This window comes from Mustela nigripes, chromosome 17 (genome assembly GCF_022355385.1).
Source record: "Mustela nigripes isolate SB6536 chromosome 17, MUSNIG.SB6536, whole genome shotgun sequence".
In the NCBI taxonomy this organism is placed as follows: domain Eukaryota; kingdom Metazoa; phylum Chordata; class Mammalia; order Carnivora; family Mustelidae; genus Mustela; species Mustela nigripes.
Genome location: NC_081573.1, coordinates 1,806,591 through 1,832,269, shown reverse-complemented (window position 1 = coordinate 1,832,269; position 25,679 = coordinate 1,806,591). Strand labels below are relative to the sequence as shown.

Here is a 25,679-nt window from a genome sequence, read left to right as displayed (position 1 = left end):
GATAACTTAGGAATAAAAACAATAACAACAATAGATAATTCCTAAAATTGCACAAGTCACTAAGACTGAATTATCAACTCTCTACCAAATAAATGGGAACTCTTCTTATACCAGAAACAGGAATTTAAGTTATATTTGGAAACAAAACTCTCCCAGCACATAAAAGCCCAAGACATAGGCAGTTACAACATTTGACGTAGTTACTGAGTTCCCTAAATCAAATCTTCTCTCTTTTGCTCAGATTATTTTCTTTTTTTGTGTCCTTGAGGTCAGAAAGTCCTTCCTCTGTTTCTTCTAGCTGGCTATTTATTGCTTCAATCCTCTTTTCTCACTGATTGTTAATCACTGTTAATCTCACTGATTTTTTTTTAAAAATTATTTATTTGAGAGAGAAACAGAGAGAGAGAGAAAGAGCATGAGTAGGAGCTATGGAGGGAGAGGGAGAATATCAAGTAGATAGCACACTGAATGTCGACCCTGACCTGGGGCTGGATCCTAGGATCCTGAAATCACTACCTAAGCTTAAACCAAGAATTAGATATAATTGCGACACCCATGTGCTCCATTTTTTTCCCTTTTACCTCTTGTCTCTGTAAAGTTCTGAACACTCTTTTCTCAAACCTGTGAGTATCCCTATGATTGTTGCCTTTAGTTGTATGTTAGGTATGTTACTGATAACTGCATCCCTTCTATCTCTGGCCATGGCCGTATTTTTTTGTTTCTTTTGGGATAAATTCTTCCATCTTGGCATTTTGTCTAAGTCTGCCTTCCTCTCTGTGTTAGAAAAGCCAGTGATGTGTCCTGCTACATCCTTCTAGTCAGTGGTCTGCAGAGGCTCTCCTTACCTTATGTAGACAGTATTTGCTCCTGGGTCTGAATGTGGTCAGTTTTAACGAGGTGAGCTCTGGCCTGCTTGTGAAATGAGACCTGAAGTCACCTCCACCAGAACGGAGGTTGTGCAGAACTTTCTGCTCAGGAGATGTGGTGTGGGCAGGGGCCCACCTTTCTGGGCCTGAGATAAGCTAGACTGAGATGGTCAGTCCAACCAGAGCACAGGGGCCTGGGGCTTAGGAAGCAAGACAGACAGCCAACGTCCTCACTGACTGGGACACCGGGACACTGCTCTGAGATTATGCTACAGGGCAGGAGAGGGAAATGGTGCCATCTAACTCCTGTGTTCTTAGACACATATCCCACTGAATGTTTCCTCACAGGGAAACACTCCTAGACTAGTGAATACTCTTCCCACTGTGTCCCCCAGTCATTCTTCTGATCACTGTCTGCAGGTTGTCTGTACCCAGGTTGCTTGCCTTCCTTCTCTACAGGAGTAGCACAGCACCTTCTTGGCTCTATCCCAGCCAAGTCTGCTGACCTTTAAAACTCTAGGCTTTAACACCTGCTAGTTCCAAGAACTCATGAAATTCATCCACTCTTGTTTTGCACACCAGGGGCTTTGGGGAAACATTCTTCTTGTGCGTTCCCTCTGTCATGCCACTATCTCCACAACCAGGGATCCCTGCCTTCCATAGCACTATAATTCTTCCCTCCCTCAACCATGTCTCCAAACTTTCTGCCATCTATGATGTGGCCTCTTTACTCCTTTAACTTGGGGAGTATGATCTGTCAGTCTTCATGGCCATTTCTGGAGTACTGAATGTACTTGTCTTATTGTGTTCCTGAGATGTGATGAGTCTAGCATCCTCTGATTCCAAGGCCATTTTCCTCTCCTGGAAATCCTTGTTGTTAGAAACCTGTGAAAAGTGGTGCCTGGGTGAGTTAGTGGGGTAAAGCCTCTGCCTTTGGCTCAGGTCATGATCCCAGGGTCCTGGGATTGAGCACTGCATCAGGCTCTCTGCTCAGTAGGGAGCCAGCTTCCCCCTCTCTCTCTGTCTGCCTCTCTGCCTACTTGTGATCTCTGTCTGCAAAATAAATAAATAAGATATTTGAAAAAATAAAAATTCCCTGTGAAAACTAAAAAAAAAAAAAATTACAACACTAGAGTATACAAACCGAACACATAAAAAATTTGTTGTTTCTACATAAAAAAGAATTCCAAAAGTTAAGACATAATACATTTAGAAGGTCTTCCCCCAAATAAAATGCTTATAATTCAACATAATGATATCAAATCTGGAACAATGAAAACTATGAAAAGTGTGCAGGAATTGAAAGAAGAAATAAGTGGGAACACATCAATGTTCTTTCACTCAAATACTTAAGACTATTGACCTATCAATAAAACTTCAATTGACCGGGACGCCTGGGTGGCTCAGTTGGTTAGGCGGCTGCCTTTGGCTCAGATCATGATCCCAGCATCCTGGGCTCGAGTCCCACGTCAGGCTTCTTGCTCAGCAGGGAGCCTGCTTCTCCCTCTGCCTCTGCCTGCCTCTCTGTCTGCCTGTGCTCACTCTCTCTGACAAATAAATAAATAAATAAAATCTTTAAAAAAATAATTGACCTACAGATTTAATGTACTCTCTATCAAATTCCCAATGCTGTTTTTGCAGAAAGAACAAAATGTACCCTAACTTTACATGGATGTCACAGGATAACACATACCCAGAATGATCTGGAAAATTAACAGCACACGTCATGATTTAAGGCATACTGCAAAGTCACAGTTACCAAAATAATATACTACAGACATAAAGATAAGCATAGAATAAGGGAAGAGTGTAGGTGATCTAGACATATAATTCTCCAATGTTAACTGTGCATGACAATCAACTGAGACCTTGTTAAAATTCATATTCTGATTTTGATTTCTGGGTTGGGTCTAAGTTTCTATATTTCTCACAGGTGTGCAACTGATGCCCACATTTTCAATTCCAAGGTTCTAAATTCCATAAATGAATAAATGAATAAATGATGGATGGATGAATGAACAAATGAATGAATGAATAAAATAAAAATAAAAAATAAAATAAAAATCATGGATGGGGCTGCATCAGTTGCTCAGTTGGGAAAGCATCTATTTTGGCTCAGGTTATGATCTCAGGGTTTTGGGACTGAGCCCCACAGCAGGTTTTGTGCCTCTCTAAAGATACAAGAAGGATGGAGATAAATCAAAGGAGTAGTTAGTTCTAAGATCATGGCAATGGGAATCCATCACAAGAAACTACTTGTGGACATGTTCCACTGAAAAACAAATCATAGATTTTATACATCAGTACTAGTCATGACAGTCCTGCATGGAGAACCATCCCCCACCCAGGTGCCCAAATAAATAATTAAAAAAAAAAAAAACTTAAATTAAAAAATAGACACAGGGGCACCTGGGTGGCTCAGTGGGTTAAGCCTCTGCCTTCAGTTCAGGTCATAATCTCAGGGTCCTCAGATCAAGCCTGATGTCGGACTCACTGTTAAGTGGGAGCCTGCTTCCCTCCCCCTGCCCCCCTGCCTACTTTTTATCTCTCTCTGTCAAATAAGGAAATAAAATTGTTAATAAAAAAGTAGAAATAAAAGCCTCATCATCAAAAACCTAGATATAAGTATTAGCAATATACATATACTAACAAACTGAAATTAAAATAGGAAGGAATTTCACACTGTGACTAGACTTTAAAATCATGCTTTAAAAAAATGCATGCTTAACCCTGACAGCATGATGAACATGGCTGGCAGCACAGATGCAATTCCTCTGGAAATCCGCCATTATCCTGTATTTCCGTACAAACCCCCAGACCCTTTCTGTGAGTGGGCTGCAGGTTTGGAGGCCCCGACCTGCTGAAGCCTCCTTGGCTGACAAAGCAATGAAGCTACAGCTGCCCTTGATCCCCAGTTCTGTCTGCACGTTCTGATTTGGGTTTGAAGTGTGGAGGTCAGTTCACACAACAGAATGAATGTGAGGAAAGGAAAATTTGTTCTCCTCACTCCTTTCTCCATTCCTTGGTTTGTTGAATACTTAAAATGAGGTAAGACAGATTCATGAGGAAAAAAAAAAAAAATCCTAAATTATGAGCGCCTGAAAGACATGAGGCTCAAAGACAGGCAATGGAAGCTTGCATGCCACCGTGACTTAAAAAAAGGAAGGAAGGATTTAGAATTGCAAACATGAGTCATAAACTTACAGGAGAATGGAAAGATGAAATCTACACTGAATAATGCTTTGCCCCTCCAGGTAGACAACTCTTGAGGATGAAAAAAGTTAATCTTTGGTGTCAACAGTCTTTCTGATGGAGGTCCTCCATCTAATCGATTCTTGGTATGTATCACAGACAAAGAAGGTAATTTGTACCTCCTATTTCTGCATACTTGGTACTTTTGGCACCTTCAAGAAGCAGGGCATAGCGGAGAACCCAGAAGAGCCCGGGAGCAGAAGTTGGGACTGCTTAGCTCCCTGGGTCAGCCATCTTGGAACACAGGTTTTCCCTATCACTACAGGACAGTTTTCTTCCTCAGTTGACGCACGTCCTAGTGATTTACAAGGAAGAAGCTTTCTTATCATATCTATAGCCTAACTTCCAGAGACCCATTAACTCAGTTTCCTGATGCCCTAACCTCACCCTCCCCTCCATAAAATTGAGGGAGGCTGAGGCAGAAGGAAAGGTACGTAAAATTAAATTTCTTCTAAACCTGAAACCAAATCAAAAGGATGTGTGATAGAATACAACAGTCCTCCAGGAAGATGGTGACTGTCTTCATATCCGTAGCTCACTGAAGGGAAAAACAGCCTTTGCTTGACAATAACCAGGTCCCCATTCTCTTGAGAGTCTTCTTTCACATATGACAGTCCTTCTGGACCCCTGTTTGTCCTCAACTCCCCAGCTCCCAATTATATAATCAGTGACAAATCAGGAAAATGAGCAGCTCTTTCTGCTTAGGGGTCCTGTCCTGGTGCTTTAAGAAACCACCGATTTTAAACAAAGACATCTCAAGAATTCTTTCTTGGTCATCAGCTCCGGATTCCACCCCACTGAACCTCACCTATATTCCAAAACCCCATCAAGTTCCATATTGCTTATTGGTGAATGGACAGAGTCACAAGAGCCTTTAAGAATGTAGCAACCAGCACTTATCGACACTTGCTAGATCCTTATCCTAACTATGCAGGCTGTAAGTCAGTCTTCTGGGCTAAAAGTGAGTGTTTTGCTTCTATATCTCATCTTTTCACCAAGTAACAATTTTCTGTCCTTAAGTTACTTTTTTGTAGCTCCAAGTATTCTTTGGATTCCACTTCATTTGCACATAGTATTAGTTACAGCAGGAGAATTTCTATTCTCCACTTACATACAACACCCAGCAGTCATCACGGTGTGCTACTTAACCCATCACCCATTGCATCCACCCCTCCCACCCACTCCCTATCCAACCACCCTTAGGTTGTTCTCGACAGTTAAAAGAGTCTGTTCTGTGAGGGTACCTGTGTGACTCAGTCATTGAGCATCTCCCCTCAGCTCAGGTCATTATCCCAGGGTCCTGGGATCAAGACCAACATTGGGATCCTTGCTAAGTGGAAAGCTTACCGCTCCCTCTCCCCCTGCTTGCATTTCCTGACAAATAAAATATTTTTAAGATTTTATTTATTTATTTATTTATTTATTTTTAAAAATTTTATTTATTTATTTGAGAGAGAGACAGTGAGAGAGAGCATGAGCGAGGAGAAGGTCAGAGAGAGAAGCAGACTCCCCGTGGAGCTGGGAGCCCAATGTGGGACTCGATCCCAGGACTCCAGGATCATGACCTGAGCTGAAGGCAGTCGTCCAACCAACTGAGCCACCCAGGCGTCCCTAAGATTTTATTTATTTATCTGACAGAGAGACATCACAAGTAGGCAGGGAGGCAGGCAGAAAGAGAAGGGGAGAAAAAAAGTGAAATCCTTCTTGAATATGGTGATTTCAGTGCGGTGTAGAGAAATAAGGCATCTGACTGGGAAGATCTCATGGAAAATAACATGGCATGTGATGAAACCAAAGAAATTTGTTACTTGAATTGTATTGTAACTTCATTTTGGTGAGGACTAGTCCTCTTCTGGTTATAAGTCACAGATTCTGAGAGGGCATGTGGTTCTGCTTCTTTTTGTGTACCTAAAGTGACCAGAAATCAGTGCTTCTGATTTCCAACTTGCAACACTTGGGCTAGACTGTTTTCAGGCAGATATGCTCACTGCCTCTCACTGCTGAACTGATTCTCTAACAAATCCATGCCATGTAAAGAGGAAGAGCCTAGAACTGTACTTACTACCAGGCTGAGGAAAGGGAGAAATGTACCACACAGCAGTGAAGCAGCTTCCCTGAAGGATCACCCAACCACACTGGATCTGACCTTTACTGGGGTGATCTACATAGGAAAGGAGGACTTGGGAGCAAGTCAGCACATGCCTTGCTGATCTGGCCTATTCCACTGTCCAGAAGGCTTCTTCATCTCAAACATCTATTCTACCTTGTGACATCTTATTTATTTATTTATTTATTTATTTATTTATTTATTTATTTGACAGACAGAGATCACAAGTAGGCAGAGAGGCAGGCAGAGAGAGGGGGAAGCGGGCTCCCTGCCAAGCAGAGAGCCCGATGCGGTGCTTGATCCCAGAACCCTGAGACCATGACCTGGGCCAAAGGCAAAGGCTTTAACCCACTGAGCCACTCAAGTGCCCCTCTACCGCATGACATCTTAAAGCTGCCCACATGATTGCATTCTCCAACACCCTCCTCCATCCCTCGTCACGGATCTAGGCAGGGATAGTACAGTCATCACTGACATCCAACAGGATTAGTCCTCAGGAAGATACAGAAGGTTGATCAAATCATAAGGATAAAGCAGGACCTCCCCACTCCTGAAAAACCCACATTTGCCATTTCCTTTTCCAATTACATGTATTCATCAGATGACATTCAGCAAGAGCTGCCTGTGCCTTTGCAGTGACTAAAGGGAGCCACCTCCGGGTCTGTCCCCACGTGGGAAAGATTTCCTCACATTTCCTTTCAATAGGCCTTGTCTTTCTCTCAAAGGATGGTGCCTTCCTCAAATTTTACTTCGATTCACATCCCACATCATTCATGTTGGAATTAATACCCATCGGCTTTCCATCTGTCTAATCTCAATGAAGCATTTTCTGAGGACACTCTCTCCATAGGACAGGCAAGAAAGAATGGTTGTGGTGCTTATGTAGCTGGAAAGAAAAATGAGGGCGAATACAACTGGAGATCTGGAGATAACTTCTACATCTATGGAGTCCCTAGGGAACTTCTGGACACTTCTCCTCCTCTACATGCTAATTCTTCATCTTGAATATTTTCTGTCTCTTCCCTGGGCTAACATCTCACTCCTATTGGGATAGATTTCTCTTTCTTATGGGGTATCTATGACACACATAACATGGTCATATGCACATGTGTACCTCATAGACACATCAAAATACCACTCAGTGTAGCACATGGGGCACATGCTTTCATTTGGGGCCATGGTGCAGTGCTAGAGAGTCCCAAGTCTAAGTCCAGAATATGCCATTCCGACTAAAACAGATTTAGGGAAGGCCTGGGGGAGGGGGAGTCTTCTCTATGGGTCATGGGAGGGAAGGCATTGCAAGAAATAGAGATGGGGGTGCCTGGGTGATTCAGTGGGTTAAAGCCTCTGCCTTCAGCTCAAGTCATGATCCCAGGGTCCTGGAATGGAGCCTCACATCCCTTCCTCCTTCTCACTGCCTCCCTCTCTGCCTACTTGTGATCTCTGTCAAATAAATAAATAAAATATTTTTTAAAATCTTAAAAAAAGAAAAAGGAAAGAAATAGAGATAGTGGCTCCCAAGCATGGAGTGCAGATGCCATATGAGATGTTCCACTAATTTGTCACTCTGCAGCATGCTGACTGGGGAATGCACTCATGAGAAGGGTTCCTGTCAGTGCAAGGTCCCTGCAAAATTGCTGGCTACACAAAATCAATGCCAAGTAGCAGCATCATGGAGTACATGAGCTAAAACATCAAAAATACCCATATGTCACGTGCTTCAGTAATACACCCACAGTACTATCATCATATTCACAGAGAGAAAATCATAGGATAGACTAGGGGAAAAACAATCACATTCCCTTAAACCTTTAGAGCACTGGGAAAACGGATTCCTAAGTAAATTGTTTTACTCCAGTACCAAACAGGTGATTGATTCCATCATTTACCTGCAACCTTGAATGAGATAGATTAACACTATAGGTAGGATAACACCTCATTCATGACACACCCATATCAATACATGAAAAACCACTAGGTTTTATTAATGAAAATATACTGTTTACATACACAGTAAGTTATGCATTTCAAATCCAGTCTATCATCACTGTTCGAAATACAGAATACACGTGTGCAAAACCATTCAAGTGTTGTCGGAAGGATGTGGAGTACCTATTTCCCAAAATTTCAGGACTGAGGTACATTCCTAAGAAATGGGTATGTTTAGTGGTATGACACTGTAGGGAAGAGTAGCTACCCTCCTTCAGTCATCTGTCAGGATTTCCTCATTTAACCACATCAAGTCATACTTTAATGATTTTGCTTACAAAGACACATCGGTAGCATACTGCCTGCCACCTCCTTTTTCTTAAAGAACAATTAGTAAAACTTATTTCTAATATTGAGGAAGTTCTTTACTTTAAAACATGGAGTAGTATGTGTTCTGAACACCTACTTCATAGTAACATACATCAATGTTGTAACCATAAGCATCTCCACTGTGATTTTCCTCATATGTTGTATATTATATGGGCTTACATCTTCTGTGGAAAATTAGGCCTGTGTGCGCCCCACTTAATGTAGCAGGGCATCTATTATCTTTAATGGAGCAACAATCAGCCACATGATCTTCCCGACTCAGTAGGGATAAAGGGATTTTCGGTAGAGATTTCAGAGTAAAATAAAATTGTCACAAATCTCAAATAAGGTCAATGTAAAAAATGTTAAAAAATATATTGAAATTAAACACATGTAAAAGCCTATCTATTAAATCTGTTGAAACAGAATAGTATGTACCTTTTCTGAGTGTTTGATTTTTCCTTGTAATAACTATTTTCTTTTTTTTTTTTTAAGATTTTATTTATTTGACAGACAGATCACAAGAAGGCAGAGAGGCAGGCAGAGAGAGAGGAGGAAGCAGGCTGAGCAGAGAGCTCATGTGGGGCTCAATCCCAGGACCCTGGGATCATGACCTAAGCCAAAGGCAGAGGGTTTAATTCACTGAGCCACCCAGGTGCCGCTGTAATAACTATTTTCAGAGTAATGTCTGAATTGAGTTCCTTCATTCGTTACATTGATTGGCACCTGAGTTAAATTAGAAAGTCATCTAAATATTTATGTCTTTAAATTTACTTTATTTAATGCACTCTCTGGTGTTTGCTCCAGTGTGTATTAAAATGAAGGTCTTTCCACATTCATTAGTTCCAAGGGTTTGAATCTAGTAAGCATTTTGTGATATTGAGTAAATACTGAATTCCAGAAAAGGCATGTCTTGTCCACTTTCTTTACATTTTAGAGTTCTTCTGCTACATGGTAACTATGACTTGAAATAAGTTGGGAGTTCCAGTGAGAGGTCAGGCACATTCTGTGTAAAGTTACTCTCCTATATAAAATTGCTGACATGAAGTCAATGAAGAAAAGGACATAGATGTTTTCACACATACATTAGGGCTGTAGATTACTCTCCACTTATGAATTTGGTGATGTCGAGTAAGGTTTGAGGGCCACATAAAGGTCTTGCCACATTCTTCACATTTGTAAGGTTTCTCTCCAGTATGAATTCGGTGACGTGCAGTAAGTCTTGAGCTGTCATGAAAGGCCTTGCCACATTTGTTACATTGGTAAGGCTTCTCTCCAGGGTGAATTCAGTGATGTTTAGTAAGGGATGTGACCCACATAAAGGCCTTTCCACAGTCATTATATTTGTAAGGTTTTTCTCCAGTGTGAATTTGGTGATATTTAATAATATCTGAGGGTATCTTAAAGGCCTTGCCACACTGTTTACATTTGTAAGGATTCTCCCCAGTATGAACTCGGTGATGCTGAAGAAGCCCTGAAGCCCTCTGCTTAAAGGCCTTGTCACATTCTTGACATTGGTAAGGTTTCTCTCCAGTATGAATTCTGTAATGTTGGGTAAGCACTGAGCTCTGGTTAAAGGTCTTGCCACATTCACAACATTAGTAAGGTTTCTGTCCCGTATGAAGTCTGTGATGTTGAATAAGGTCTGCAGGGTGCATAAAGGCCTTGCCACACTCTTGACATTGGTAAGGTTTCTCTCCAGTATGAACTCGGTGATGTTGAGTAAGCTCGGAAGGCCACATAAAGGCCTTTATGGCTGAGAAGGAGTCATCAGGACTTCATTTCTCCATGGACACACAACATGGCACACAATGTACTGAGCAGAGTCTAATAGATAATTCTGTGGTATGGTCATAGTGTAGCACCAATCAATTTCCTGTATCTCTAACAATCAGGAAAAGGGTCACATGAGCTCAAAATAAGCAGAACCGTGGATATTGAAACAGAAAACTGAAATGAACCAACTCTAGTACAGTAAAAATAGGAATGTATCAACCACAGGAAGAGTTTGCCAGAAATGATTAACAACATTGACAGCCCATGAACTAAATATAGAATAAAGAAAAGTGAAACTAAAATGAGAGGTGAAAAGGCAAAAGGAGAGCATAACTGACTGTAGGAATCAAATAAGTGGCAACAGTGGATAATCAGGGACCACAAACTCTCACCAAAAGAGGAGTATAAATGTAAAAAAAAAAAAAAAAAAGTATAAACAAAAGTATAAACAATTTAGACTTCAGCATTCAGAAAACCAAAACAAAAAACCAAAAAGTGATCTATAACCACAAACCAGAATACCGAAAGTAATGCCCATTTTGATCAAAAATAAAAGTGGCAAAACTCTAAATCCCACAAACTGCTATATAATAACAAATACAGAGGCGCCTCTGCCTTCAGCTCAGGTCAAGGATTCCATAGTCATGGGATGGAGTCCCCACAAGGAGCTCCAGACCTGACCTGCTCAGGCTCCAAAATCAGTAGGAAACCTGTTTCTGCCTCTCCCATTCCCCATACTTATGTTCCCTCTCCTGCTGTGTCTCTGTCAAATAAACAAAATCTTTTTGTTTCTTTTAAAAAGATTTTATTTATTTATTTAACAGACAGAGATCACAAGTAGGCAGTGAGGCAGGCAGGGAGAGAGGAAGGGAAGCAGGCTCCCTGCCAAGCAGAGAGCCTGATGTGGGCTTGATCCCAGAACCCTGGGATCATGACCTGAGCTGAAGGCAGAGGCTTTAACCTAAAGAGCCACCCAGGCACCCAAAATAAACAAAATCTTAAAAAACAAAACCAAAAACAAATAGAGTAATTTAGAACAAAAGAAAGATAATTCCTAAAAACAGACAAGTTATTAAGAATAAATTACTAGGGTCATGATCCCAGGGTTCTGGGATCAAGCCCACATCAGGCTCTCTGCTCAGCAGGGTGCCTGCTTCCCTTCCTCTCTCTGCCTGCCTCTCTGCCTACCTGTGATCTCTGTCTGTCAAATAAATAAATAAATAAAATCTTAAAAAAAAAATTACTAACCTTGAACCAAAGAATTTGGAATTCACCTTAGACCAATAAACAGCATGAGGGTTGAATTTGGAAGAAATACTCTCCCAGCACAGAAAAGCACAGAAAAAAAAAAAAAAAAGACAAGACAAAACAAAACAAAACAAAAAACAAAAAAACAAAACAAACAAAAAAACAAAACTGGGAATCTTACTACTTTTGATGGTGGCAATGAGCTACCTAAATAAATCCTGTGTTAGGGGAACCTGGTTGGTTCAGTGGGTTAAGCATCTGACTTCAGCTCAGGTCATGATTCCAAGGTCCTGGGACTGAGCCCTGCATAGTGCTCTCTGCCAGAGGGGAGCCTGCTTCTCCACCTCTCTCTCTACCTGCCTCTCTGCCTACTTGTGATCACTGTCTGTCAAATAAATTAATAAATCTTAAAAAAAAAAATCCCATGTTGCATGATTCTTTTCCCTCCCTTGGTTCTGATTCAGTATTTCCCTTTATTTTGCCTTTTATGTGACAGTCATTCTTCTGCTCCTTCCAGCCTTCTCTTAACATCAAGCCTGTTTCTAATCTAGCTTATTGCATTGTTCATCTATGTTTGATTTTTAAAAAGACATATATTGGGGGATGGGGGTCCTAAGAGTTTGGGTGGGAGCTAGAGAGAGATGGAATCACATGCAGGCATCACACTGAGTACAGAGGTTGACTTGAGCCTGGATTCCAGAACCTGAGATCAAGATCTGAGCAGAAATCAAGACCCTGGGGCTTAATGGAATGAGCCACCCAGACACCCAACTTTTTTTTTGTTGTTGTTGTTGTTGACTCTTATCCCTGTGGTAAAGTTCTCACTATTCTTTTCTCAACTCCTTGAGTGTTATGATTGCTGCCTTAAATTCTCCATCAAACTCCTTACTACTGTTTCCATTGCTTCTCTGGCCCTGGCCTTACCTGCTGGGTTTCTTTGGGATAAATTCTTTCACCTTGGCTTTTGTCTAACTCTCTAACTTCCTCTATCCATTAGAAAACTCAACAATGTCTCCTCTATCCTTCAGGCCAGGGGTCTGCAGGGGCTCTCCTTGCCTGCTATGGGCAGTGTTTGGTCCCTGGCCGGAATGTGGCCAGTTTGAACTAGGTGAGCTCTGCTCCACTTGTGAAAGGAGACCTGACATCAACTCCACCAGGACTGCGGCCCTGCAGAACTCTCTGCTCAGGAGACATGGTGTGGGCAGGGGCTGACCTTGTTGAGCCTGAGGCAAGCCTCACTGAGAAGGGAAGCCTACTCAGAACACAGGAATAGGGCCTGGTGTAAGGCCTGGTGTAGGGCCAAGGTAGACAGCCAATGTCCTCACTGAGTGGGGCTCAGTCTTTATGCTACAGGACGGGAGAGGGAAATGGCTTCATCCAAATCCTGTGTTCTTGGAGCCACATGTCACTGAATGTTTCCTCTCAGGAATGTGCTCCTAGACTACTGAATACTCTCTCCACTGTGCACCCCAGGTGTTCTTCAGATGGCTGTTTCCATGCTGTGAGGCCCCAGGTTGTTTGCCAGCCTTCTCTCCAGGAGCACCCCAGTGCCGTCCTAGTTCTATCCCATCCAAATCTGCTGCCCATTAAACTCCAGGCTTTAAGATGTGCTGGTTCCAAGAACTCATGAAATTCAACCCTTTCCCTTTCCAAGCCAATGGCTTTGGGGAAGCTCCATAGGCATCCCCTGAGTGCTCCTCTGTCATGACACCTACTGCACAGCCGGGGCTCCCTGCCCTCCACAATGCTATACTCCTCTCCTCCCTAAACCATGTCTCCACACTGTCTCCATCTTCCATGTGGCCTATTCTCTCCCTTCACTTGGGAGTCTGTCCTGTCACTCCTCAGCCCAAATGTCTGGCATTTAGGATGACCTGACAGTTGCCTAGTGGTGCTCATGACAGGACACATGAGTCTAGAATCCTCCTACTCTACTGCCATTGCTTCTCCTGGGAATCCTTATTGTGTTAATCCTGTTAAAACTCATACGGATTTTATAAAGCTGATACACAAGCCAACACATAAAAATTAGTTTTGTTTCTACACAACAAAGAGCAATTCCCAAAACAGGATCATACATTAAGAGCAACAAACCACCCAACCCAAATTCACCACAGCCACCGTATTCATGGAAATAACTCCTTCCTTGACAACAAATGCAGGTGTAATCTGCTTCCGGTTGCAACGTTGGATTTTGTAGCTTGGATCCCCTGCATCCGTGGCCTTTATCAATTTTAAGTTTCCCCTGCATCTGTATTAGTACCCATGTCTTCAGGCTATAGGATCACTTGTTTCAACTTAGGCTTCCTCCTGAAAACTGACTTTGTGTAAAATGAGTACAGTTATTAAAGTTGGTTGCACTTTCTGGTCTTCCCAAAAGAATCCACTTACACAGAAAAGCCTTCCTGACACATGTGGCCATTATTACACACTCTGTAATGGTGAGACATGAGAGAGAACACACTGTAGGGAAATAGACTTAAGATGCTTTCACAGAAATGACTGTTCTTCCATGTACCCCCTGAGCTGCTCAGCCTGTGAGGACCACAGGCTCTTCTTAATCTACCAATTTACTTCTTCACACTGCTGGGCAGACGCTTGTCTTTCCCCTGCTCTCTCCCTTCTACCACTATGCGCCTGTATCTCCACTGTGGTACAGATCAGTTTGCTTTCCTAGGACTTTATCCTACTACTAATACTTAGGATTAGCTTATTTTGCACAGTTGGTTTACTTTCTTTGCCTGTACCTCCTTAAGACACTACTTTAGCCTATAAAGTCATATGCTTCTCTGTATCTATCTTGCTTTCTTTTAAATGTTCCATTAGTTCAGGTGTAAAACATGGGGACTAGACGGCTCTATAGGTTCTATTCTGCTCACTACCAAGTAGCTACCATCTGGCACCATAAAATGCTGTCATTATACCACTGAACGAGTTCCCTATATTCTGTTATCCCCATGACTCATTATTCCACAACTGGAAGCATGTGCTTCCCATTCCCATTCCCTCATGCTGCCCATCATCCTTCTCCATTCCACACCAGTAACAGTCAGGTTACTTCTTATATTTATGGGTCTGTTTCTGCTTCTTTCATGAGTCTTGTCATTTGTGACAACGTGGTTTAAACCACAAAGTATTATGCACTGTCAAGTAACTCAGACAAAGACAAATACCATATATATTCACTTAAGTGTACAATCAAAACAACAACGTAAATGAACAAACAAGAAACACACTTATGAATATCTATTTTGTTTTGAATAAAGTCCATGGATAATCCCAAGAATATGAAAAGCCCAAGATGACACACATTCTAAACTGTGACCAGGTGGCCTGTAACCATTTCCCAATCCTGGCAGACGACAAAAGGTTCCCAGGTCAAAGTCTAAGCATCTTATGACTTGTGACTCAGCAAACATCATAAATGTCTTCATCACACTAATTCCACTGGCCATTTGCGCACCCACAACTGATACCAGGAGACACTGCACATGAGGTGGGTTTGAGTCACTTCTGTGAGACTCTGAGCATAGGAAACCCTAGTATCATCAAGGAACATTCAATGTATCTGCCTAGTCCTTTGTCACAGAAAGAAACATCTGTTTTCCTGTACAATAAACTCATCTGTCCTCTACCCAAGAGCCAGATGCATTCACTATATTCCCAAGCTTTTTTATACACAAACGTGTGGAATGACAAGTATTACTAAAACATCAACCAAGGAAATGCTTGCGCAGATCATGACATCACTACATGACTTCAAGGAATAGTGACAAGACTGTAGAAGGCACATATATGAATGTATGATTCGGGGCAGGTATCCACAACAGCAACCAATACATTTTCCTTTATGATCTTTTGCTGCTCACCTGGCAGTGATATACAGTCACATACAGTGTAGATCACAAAGTCAATGTACCTGGAAGGTTTGACTTTAAGACGCTTCCAATAATTAGCCATAGGGCTACTTGTGAAGGTCTGGAAGACCCCCAAGATGCACTCTGTGCCACCAGGGACACATCACTGGCCACTCTGTCAACCTAACAAAGAAGTGCGCATCCAACGTCATGTCAGAAATCTTTCACCCAAAGGCTGTCAGTGTGGGTCAGACTACATTACAGGGAATCTCCAGTGAGTTGCCTATGCTCCCCTGTCTGGCAATAAAAGCTGTAGAACTTATCCTATCTCCAGTGAAGTAAAGAGCGACAGTGGTACATCTATCAGGTTGCCATAATTGCAGGGACAGCCTGCACCACAAAGCTTATGGCAACTGCCCAGCTCCTGGAGGCATGTCTTCTATGGGAAAAGAGGAATAATCATTGATCTGAGCACAGAGGCCCATGGAAGATCTTTGACATCACAACTGATATTGGGTATGTGGTCCTGGGAGACTGCTAACACCACTAGAGGGGGAAGACATAAAGATGAAACAACAGAGAAGTCTGATACAAGATCATGGCCATGAGAATCTATATATCAAGACATGACTTGTGTAGGGAAGCCTGGGTGGCTCATTCAGTTAAGCTTCTGACTAAAAACTGGGTCCTGGTACAGGGTCTTGGGAAAGAGCCCTGCCTGGGGTCCCTGCTCAGTGGGGAGTCTCCTGGTCTCTCTGCCTCTGGCCCTCCCCTAACTTGTATTTATTCTCTCCCTCTCTCAAATAAAGAAACAAAATCTTAAAATGATTTGTGTAAGCAAATGAAATGAAAGCATAATACACATTTTCAGAATACATTTCACTTTATTAGCCAAGTGGGGAAATAAAAATAGAAAACCTCAATCACAAAAGAAACCACGGAATATGTTAATTTCTAATACCTTTCTGGCTAAAATTTTAAATATAATGATGTGTTCAGAGAAACACAAGGGATTCTTTCTCTTTGATATGGTTTAAAAAATTTTTCCTAAGATCAAGAGAAATTTTTTAAAAAATATTCACTAGTATCTGACACATTCCTTTGCACAGTCTGTCTCAGTTACTGATGCTGTATCTGCTATTAATGTATTCCATGTTCTAGAGTTTATGGGTCAGTGGTAATACTATTGTCTTCTAACAGAAAGAAATCATGTAGATAAAGGAAGGTATAGGGAACCTCTCACTATTGGTCGAGTCAGGGTTTGAATCTGGGTGCCCTACACAGGAACAGGAAGCACACAGTACATATGCCCTTCTAGAAGGTGACCCATGTTCGGATTGTTCCTTTTCTCTTTGACCCTCAATGGTTCACCCAGCCGTCCTCACACAGAACAGCTTCCATGAACGGACACTTCAAAGTGAACATTCCAGCCCACACCACACATAGGTAGCCTGAGTGGTTTCCTAGTTGAATACTTAGAAGTAGAAACAAAGGTCACGCATCCTGGAAATGGCCACAGGAAAGGCCCAACATACACCAATCCACTTTCATGCCTGGAGAACCAAGACTACACAGCTGTGTATCTCACTACATTACACACTGGCTACTACCTTTCCTGAAGAACACAACTATGAATGTGTCCCAAGATGTAGGTTCTCAAGGTCTAGTCCCTACATAGCCACCTGAGATGGGGTAAGGACGGAAAGGTTGGTGGCTGCCCCCAGAGCGACTGACATGGTAATGTAAGCCTGGGCAATCCAAGATTTACAAGTGCTCCCGGTGATTCTGACCCAGGACAATTTGCACAACCTCTGCAGGAACCAAGTCACAGGTCAATCCTGAGTTATCCCCGCAGAAGTCACTCTCAGAAACCCTCTGTGCTTGTGGTCATGTTACTGTCTGGACACACATACACAACATGCACAACACACAACATACACAACACACATTTCCTTTATTCATTACTAAATCTGACTCTAACAGAGACAAGTGAGTGACTTGCAGATTCAGTGATCTGGCTTCTTTTCACCTGCCTGACATGGGAAACCTCTAGAGGAGGAATCAGGGCACCTGTGGAGGCAGTGTGGGGGCTACTCAGACAGGTGAGCTCCTGCTCAAACAAGGAAGAGACGACAGAGCTGAAGGCAAAGAGGGGGCAGGGATCACTCATTCTAAAGTAGTAACTCCTCTTCCTGAAACTGGGAAATAACAGGAATGCAGACTTGGCAAATGCCCAAGTCATGTGTGACAGAACCCAGAATTGCTATTATTAGTGTTCTCCTGAAGAAAACAAGTCTATAATCCTGGGCCCTTAGACTGTTTTTGTTTGTTTGTTTGTTTTTGTTTTTTAATTCCCAAATACTACTCCAAGATCACAACACATTCAAAGAAAAAGAAAACTATGTTCCAATCAGAGGAACAGGGAACAGGGAACAATAAATCTCCAAAACTGGCCCTAAGTTAATAAAGGCCCATACAGGGCGCCTGGGTGGCTCAATGGGTTAAGCCGCTGCCTTCGGCTCAGGTCATGATCTCAGGGTCCTGGGATCGAGTCCCGCATCGGGCTCTCTGCTCAGCAGGAAGCCTGCTTCCCCCCCTCTCTCTACCTGCCTTTCTGCCTACTTGTGATTTCTCTCTGTCAAATAAATAATAAAATCTTTAAAAATAAATAAATAAATAAAAATAATAAATAAAGTCCCATACATGGGGGGGAAAAAAAAAGAAAAGAAACAAACCAAAACCAGACCAAACCAAAACCAAAACAACAAGAACAACAACAAACCACAAGCACTTCAAATTATAATGATAAAAATCCGCATGGAGGAAAAAGAGAAGACAACAGGTAACTAGTAACTAAACGTTATCGGAAAAGGAAGCATGACCAAAATGTAAATCCAGACAGACAAAAAGTGTTACACCCAGGAACCAGAAACTGAGAGTCCCAGAGTACAATTACTGAATTTAAAAATACACTAAGGGATCAGCAACAGACTTGATGAAGCAGAAGAAAGATACAGAACTCTTAAAAACACTTTTTCTAAATTCTCTACCGAGGGGACCAAAGAAATAGGTGGAAAAGGAGAGAGTCTGAGGGACTCGTGGGACACCAACAAGTGGTCCAATATGCACATTAAGGGGACCCCATAAGGAGATGAGGGTGACCTATGTGCAAACAAGAGACAATTCAAGCTCTTGTTGAAGAGCTTGAATTCTTCAACAAGTTATAATCTGTTTTTATATAATTTGTTGAATTCTTCAACAAATTATAATCTGCCACTGAACCAGTGACAGATTATAATTAACCCATCAAATATCACAGATGAAAAGTGACTTCTGAAACAGTATGCCAAATGCACTTCACCTTGTGCAAGAGCTCCTAGAAGAGCAGTAGTGGGATTCCCAGCAGTCCCAACAAGAATGGGGCTGCCATAATGTACTCAGTTACTAGAAGATTGAAAAATACCACCAAGAATACTTTATCAGGCAGAACTCTTTTCCACAAATGTAGAAATGAAGACATTCCCAAGTAAAGACCCCTCTACGTTTACCAGTAGACCTGTCTTGATTAAAGGAACACTCTCTCAATGAAATAAAAGGATTCTACCCAGAAACTGAACCAGATGAGATCCTAAAGTTCTCCGCTAAACATAAGTATTTAGACAGTTATACAAACCTGTAGTGTTGGAATTACCTAGGTCACATTTATTTCTGCCATAGAATTTTGTTTTTAAAAAAGTATAAAAGTCATTCATGTAGGTCATAAACTACACAACATAAATGTTAGAATTTGTGACATTGGTTAGCAAAGTGGGCGCAGGGGTGGAGACAGGAAGAAGTGTTTTGTGTGCAATTCACAGTACTGAGATTCAAAAGCTTTGTTTTACCTCTAAGTTGTTTAAAGGAATCTCTAAGGTAACCACAATGAAAATACTCACAGAAGACACAAAAATTAATGAGGAAGGTACCAAGGCACATCATAGTGTAATATAATTAAAGATAAAATAAATCTTTCTTATTTTTTACCGAAACATGATACACAGATGTAAGGCATTTCAAAATTACTTTCAATTCCAGGAACTCTTTTCTCTCATGCTGAAAGAAAACAATTCACCAACAAATACATGATGAAATTAATTCTATGTTGATGACAACTTACCTAGACACAGTATAACATTCACTCACTGCTCACCAGGGAGAGAAATTAACAGTAGGAATCACAGAGCATGTATGAATGATACACAAACACAATCAAATACAGATAATTTTATTGGCAAAAAGCATAAAGCTTATCCTTTTTTTGAGTTACATAAGTGAGACTTTATTAAAGGCTCCAAGTTGAGTTCTAAATGTGCTAGTCCCCCAACAGCATTACTTATGTGAGAAGGCTAGGAAACAGAGACATTGCATTATTTCACCACTGAGGAATGAACACAGAGAGGGGAAATTTCTGAATTACATAACATGGAAAAAAAAAAAAAAGAAAAAAGAACTTTTGAAGGGACATAGAACTGCACATTGTCTCATTTTAGGGAGGTGGTTTGTTATCTGATGCAGTTATTAAATGTCAATTTTCTAAGAATAAGATTAAAGCCTCCATAACTTTACAAAGCATAAGCAGAAAACATTATAAATCTGTCTCCAGTGTTCTGGGAATTTCTGCACCAAAACCCAGTGTGCATACAACTACCCTGACCTACTTGTCTCATGATGAAAATCATAATTAACAACAGTGAGAGCATACAAGTCCTCAGAAATAGGATGACTTCCCCAGGGCCTTCAAAGCAATGGAGAAGCTCTCAGACTAGGGGGCATCCCCCCTCCAAGGAGAACCTCCTGGTCTTCCCTGTGGATGTGGCAGACCATCACTAGAGCTGAAGGAGAATCCTTAGAGAATGCAAGAGCTTGATAATGTGGGAGAGTAGATGTCCCTCTGGGAGCATGAGAGAAATAAAACCGGGCATGTCTCCAGCTGATTTTCATTCAAGGACAGCTAGTGGAACCACAGCTTAAGGTCTATGTTCCTCCTTCAGACTTGGACCTCCCCTCTGTCATCTGCCTCATTCATTCCCACCTACCTAAATGGAAGCCTCTGGTCTCCTTTCTCTTCACATCCCAGAGCTGCTTCTCTTGCTCCAAAAAAAGTGATCAGGTCCGGCTTTGACACAGTGAGACCTGTTTACAAGGAAAAAGGAAAATGACTATTGCCAGAGATTCTAACTTTCCATCAGGATTGTGTTCAGCACAGAAGAGAGGATATTGTACAATTCTAGAAAATTGTTTCCCAAAAGCTATTTCCCTACAGTCCCTTTAGAACACACTGAAGGCATTTCCAATGTTCACATCCTGACCTGCACTTCCAAGCAGTAGACATAGTAAGAAGGGGAAATTTCAGTTTAACATGTGAGCAGCACCATTCTCTGCCACTAAGTGTTTAGAATTGCGACTCATCTACAGAAGTGGGGGTATTACCTTGAGAAGCTAAAAATGAAAAGGACACATGATGATGGCTTTTCTCTACATGTACAAACCCCTCCTCACTCCCCTCTCTGTCTGGATCTGAATTCCAGTTATTCAAACAGAAATTGTCCAAGAGACAATCTTCACAGGAAGCAGAAAACCCAGAGTGTGGTTTGGGGAATCTGGAAGTAGTCTTCCTCACCCAAGAAGCAGAGGTGTCCATAGTTCTCCAACATCACATCCCTGTACAGTTGCCGCTGAGTGTGGGTCAGGTGCCCCCACTCCTCCTGAGAGAATTCTATGGCCACATCCTTGAATGTCAGCTGTCCCTGCAATAAATACCACAGTCACCAAGTGGCCATTGACACAGCTCATGATGGTTCCTAAGATGAAAGAGGGAGTTAATATTACTAGCTAAACCCAAGACCTGACTTTTCCTGCTCCAGGACAAGAGTGTGGAATAAAAGAAAAACCCATGAGACAGAGGGCAGTACTGACTGACCACCTCCACTCCCAGAAGTCAACCCTACCAACTACAGAGAGGTGAGAGCGCTCCTTGTCCAGTGCACACTGCTGGCATGCAGGAGAAGAACCAATGTTCCAGAAGGAATTATGAGATATTTCTGATGTGAATCTTGGTGTGCAGGAGTGGATGATGAAGAAACACTTACTGAGATGTCTTCGGTACTAAAGCTGTGGTCTTCCTGATGATGCAGAGTCATAGGCCCCACAGGTCAGAGGCATTGCACTGTGAGTAGGAACCCAGTCTGCGCTAAAACGGTGAGTGGCTCAGGAGTGCAGCCTTCAAGAAGGAAGCTGGGGGCGCCTGGGTGGCTCAGTGGGTTAAAGCCTCTGCCTTCGGCTCAGGTCATGATCTCAGGGTCCTGAGATCAAGCCCCACATTGGGCTCTGTGCTTGGCAGGGAGCCTGCTTCCTCCCTCTTCTCTCTCTACCTGCCTTTCTGCCTACTTGTGATCTCTCTCTGTCAAATAAATAAATAATCTTTAAAAAAAAAAAAAAAAAAGGAAGCTGAAAGCACAGTTCCCAGGACCTTGAGGCCCCGGCTGGTGTGATGATGAGATCACTTACTACTGTTGAGGGAAACCTTAGACAGAGGACCTGCAGATCTGTATCAGTGGGGGACATGCATGGAGGATGATGGCCAACATGCATTTGGGGGAAAGAGATAAAGAAGATTCCAAAGGGATTTTCTTATGTTAAGGAGGACTCTCAGAATCCCAGACCTCTGGTTACTGAGAAGCTAAGGCTGCTTTTCTCCTCTAATTAAACATCAATCAACATGAAGGCAGTTGTGAATTCCAGGAAGAATGTCCTACTCTGCCTACTCAGGTATTTACCAATGGTGCCAAGTGGAAGGAAATTTAATGTTATGCACATCTCTTTTGACTTGGTTCTTCTCAGAATCTACGATCAAGGGCACTTGGTTAAGCGTCCACCTTCAGCTCAGGTCCCATTTCCAGGGACCTGGGATGGAGTCCCACATTGTTCTCCCTGCTTTGCGGGGAGTCTACTCCTCCCTGTCCCCCTCCACTACTGCTCATGTGCACTCTCAGCCTCTCTCTCTCAAATAATAATTCTTAAAAAAAGAAAAAAAGGCTACAAGCAAGAGAAACTCAGACAAAGCAATTTCCAGTTGAACTGTGATGATCTCTGCATACTGCACGTTCCCTATAAATGATTGAGAGAGAAAATATAAACATAGCAGGGGAGGGATCTGGCAAAGAGCAGCAAGACAATAAATCCAGTTTACCCCAAGCATAGGAAACAAAGTGATCTCGGTGTCAAGGCACACCCAAGGACACACTATCACTGTATTTTTTTTGTGGTCTGAAAGCAGGAATTCAGAATAGGAATCTCATTATGAAAACAGAGGATATATATACATGTCAATCACCTACAGTTTCTGTAGCGGCTGCTTTGAGGCAAGCGGGCTTGAGTAAAGGCATGGAGAACGGGCCCCAGTGAGCCCAGACAGGCCCATCTGGGGACTCACCTCAAAGGAGCCACAGACCCGAACTAACCAATGAACTACTGACAACAAAGGGCAGTGCTCAGAAGAGGGAAACTTCCCTTAGCCCCTAACTCCTCACCTTCCTGCACTAAAAAGAGCCCCCACCGCACCCACTGCTCTTTGCAGATATCTCTCTGCTGCCGCCTGCCGCCTGCAGGATATTCTGTGAGCTGGAAAGAGCGTGGTTCTGCCTCAGGTGAACTCTTCAATCCCACGTGACTTCCTCCACCCAATCATGGACCCGTGTTCGGGGCACCCACCTGACTGGCAGAGACACAGTTAGACAACAAGTCTCCATGTCCCCTAGGAGGCAGTATAAACTTAATTACAGATTCATTTACACTTTAGTGCAAGAGCCAGGGAGAGGAGAGGCTCTCAAGCTGGTTCCCAGCTGTGCCTGCAGCCAAGGTAAGAGCTCATCCCAGGACCCTGAGATCGTGGCCAGTCTTGAGGCTTAACTAACTGAGCCCCCAGGTTCCCCTCTAGTGTAATTTAACTAGTGTATTTTACATAAAATATCTACTTCACATTCTAAAGAACAAGTCTCAAGAACTCCCCCATCCCACACTTTTCTCTCAGAGAACATCTAGAGTTAATTCTGGACCCAAATCCATCGAGTTTATTTCTCGATTTCCTGACCCCTGGACTACACAACACTGAGAAAACCAAGCACACGGGGCCTAAAGGAGAAAGGTTTTCCCTCACTGACCGCCCTGGACCAGACCTCAGCAGCAGCAGCAATCTCAGACTCAAGGCTTCCCCTGTGCGTCTGTCACTCAGAAACTATTTTCAGTACTTTCAAGAGTTGAACTCCCACTGACAGCTGCTGCTGTCCTATTGTAAGGCAGAAGGCTCTGGGATACAGAGAAGGGTTCTGAGGACCTGGCCTTGAGGATCATTTCTGGAAAGACCTTCAAATCAGGTGAAAACAGAAGGGAGAAACATCAAAACTACAGGAACCAACATTTGCAATTTCTAAAAGTGAGGAATTTCAGGAGGAAAACATGACATGGCCTCTCCTAAGACACCAGGCTTACCTGAGAACTGGCCATTTCTCCTTTCCCTTCGTCCTCTGGATTTTTTTCCACAAGGTATCTGTGGAGAAATCACAGCAGTATCGGGGGAAAGTGCTCTTAAGGCCACCAACAGAGCCTGTGCATCTGGAAACTGTTCAAGGACCGGGCTGGATCCTGGCCGAGGAACTGTGCAGCCCTGGGAGACCTTGTGGATCAGAGATTATTTAACACCAGCGGGCTCAGAGGAGTGTGACCCTTCTCCCAGGGTCCGAGCCTGGGACACAGACAAAGAGGGGAGTTAAAGCACTTTTACTTCCACATCTGTGCCATTCTTGTGGTCACAGCCGTCAGGACAGGGGGGAAAACCCGAACTGGGATTCACCACTGAATGGGTCAGCCTCCGGAGAACACAGATTTCCCAAAACTGCTTCCCTGGAGGCAGGACACTGAAATGCAGAAAAGGCCCAAATTCCTAGTGCTTTTTGTCAGGAGCTATTCAAATGCGCTCCTACCATGAGACTAATCTTTGGCTTTTCCTTCTCAGCTTTCAGGGGGCTTCGCCTCCTTGGGATTGCCCACAAATTCAGCTTCAGCAAAGGAACTGGGTGCTGCATGGGCCTGACCTTCCCAGACTAAAGCAGCAGAGACCTGGTTACCTCCCCGTGGACCAAAGCCTGCTCTCCACTCTCAGAAAAAAAAATTAAAATATAAGGAAATAATCCCACATCCTGGCCTCACTGAGGACTCCTGCAGCCCTTAAGTAACACTACATTGTTGTTTCCACCAAATGGATGGGTAGAATGTGAGGGGGAGGGGCAGCAGGTAAAATCCTTCTTGAAACTGCACAGGTGATTGAGTTTTCGTGTCTGAGAGACCACCAAGAACACTGATGCAATTGCACGAGGGTTTATTTGACATGCTTAAGCTTGGGCCAAGTATACCCGACACAGCCAAGTAGGGACTTGGACCCTGAACCAGTTTACAGTCAGTGTTTTTTGTTTTGTTTTTTTTTTTTAAGTTTTATTTATCGATGTTCATATGTTAAAGAGAAATTACAAGGTCCTGAAGGTGTGGCTAGTGTCAAGCTAAGGCTGCTTTTTGCATCCAACAAAATATTACCCTTGAGGCAGTTGTGAGTTCCCTGAGGAATGCCTTTCTCAGGTATTTATCAACAGACTGGAAGTTGAAGGAAATTTAATTTTATCCACACCACTTTTGACTTTGTTCTCCTCCTCAGAAACTACAAGCAAGGAAGGGCACCTGGGTGGCTCAGTGGGCTAAGCCTCTGCCTTGGCTCAGGTCATGATCTAAGGGTCCTGGGATCAAGTCCCGCATTGGGCTCTCTGCTCAGCAGGGAGCCTGCTTCCTCCTCTCTCTGCCTGCCTCTCTGCCTACTTGTGATCTCTCTCTGTAAAATAAATAAATAAAATCTTAAAAAAAAGAGAGAGAAAGAAAGAAACTACAAGCAAGGGGGACCCAGACCATTCAGTTGGTTAAGGGTCTGCCTTCAGCTCAGGTCATGATCCCAGACTCCTGGGATGGAGCCCTGAGTTGGGCTCCCCACTCAGTGGGGAATCTGTTTCTCCCTCTTTCCCTTTCCTCACTCATGTGCTCCCTCTGTCTCTTAGCTGAGAAAATGTGTAAAGGAAAGAAAGAAAGAAGGAAGGAAACTAAGAAAGAAAGAAAGAAACGACAAGCAAGAGAAAGGCAGAAGAAAGAAATTGACACCTGAAATGCGGTAGTTCCTGCATATTCCTCAGTATCCCATGT

The 25,679-nt window shown here is 42.8% G+C and overlaps 1 protein-coding gene and 1 pseudogene across 1 annotated transcript; both read right to left on the bottom strand.

Moving 5' to 3' along the window:
• The window catches only part of LOC132005834 (zinc finger protein 850-like), a 43,325-nt pseudogene that overhangs the window by 3,987 nt on the left and 13,659 nt on the right, over positions 1-25,679 (bottom strand).
• On the bottom strand, positions 20,258-21,802 carry LOC132005551 (KRAB domain-containing protein 5-like). The gene is made up of 3 exons (XM_059382788.1): positions 21,533-21,802; positions 21,064-21,190; positions 20,258-20,576 (listed from the first exon to the last, which is right to left on the bottom strand). The coding sequence occupies exons 1-3, from the start codon at positions 21,581-21,583 to the stop codon at positions 20,476-20,478; spliced, it is 279 nt and encodes a 92-aa protein (XP_059238771.1). The 5' UTR covers positions 21,584-21,802; the 3' UTR covers positions 20,258-20,475.

What these genes read in the sequence shown, in the direction of transcription:
- LOC132005551 (XM_059382788.1), bottom strand. Translation starts at nt 21,583, where the DNA reads ATGACTCTGCATCATCAGGAAGACCACAGCTTTAGTACCGAAGACATC. An exon ending in TTAGTACCGAAGACATCTCA is followed by an intron (nt 21,191 to 21,532) that starts GTAAGTGTTTCT and finishes TATTTATTGCAG; the next exon opens with GGACAGCTGACATTCAAGGA. An exon ending in TGGACACCTCTGCTTCTTGG is followed by an intron (nt 20,577 to 21,063) that starts GTGAGGAAGACT and finishes CCTTGTAAACAG; the next exon opens with GTCTCACTGTGTCAAAGCCG.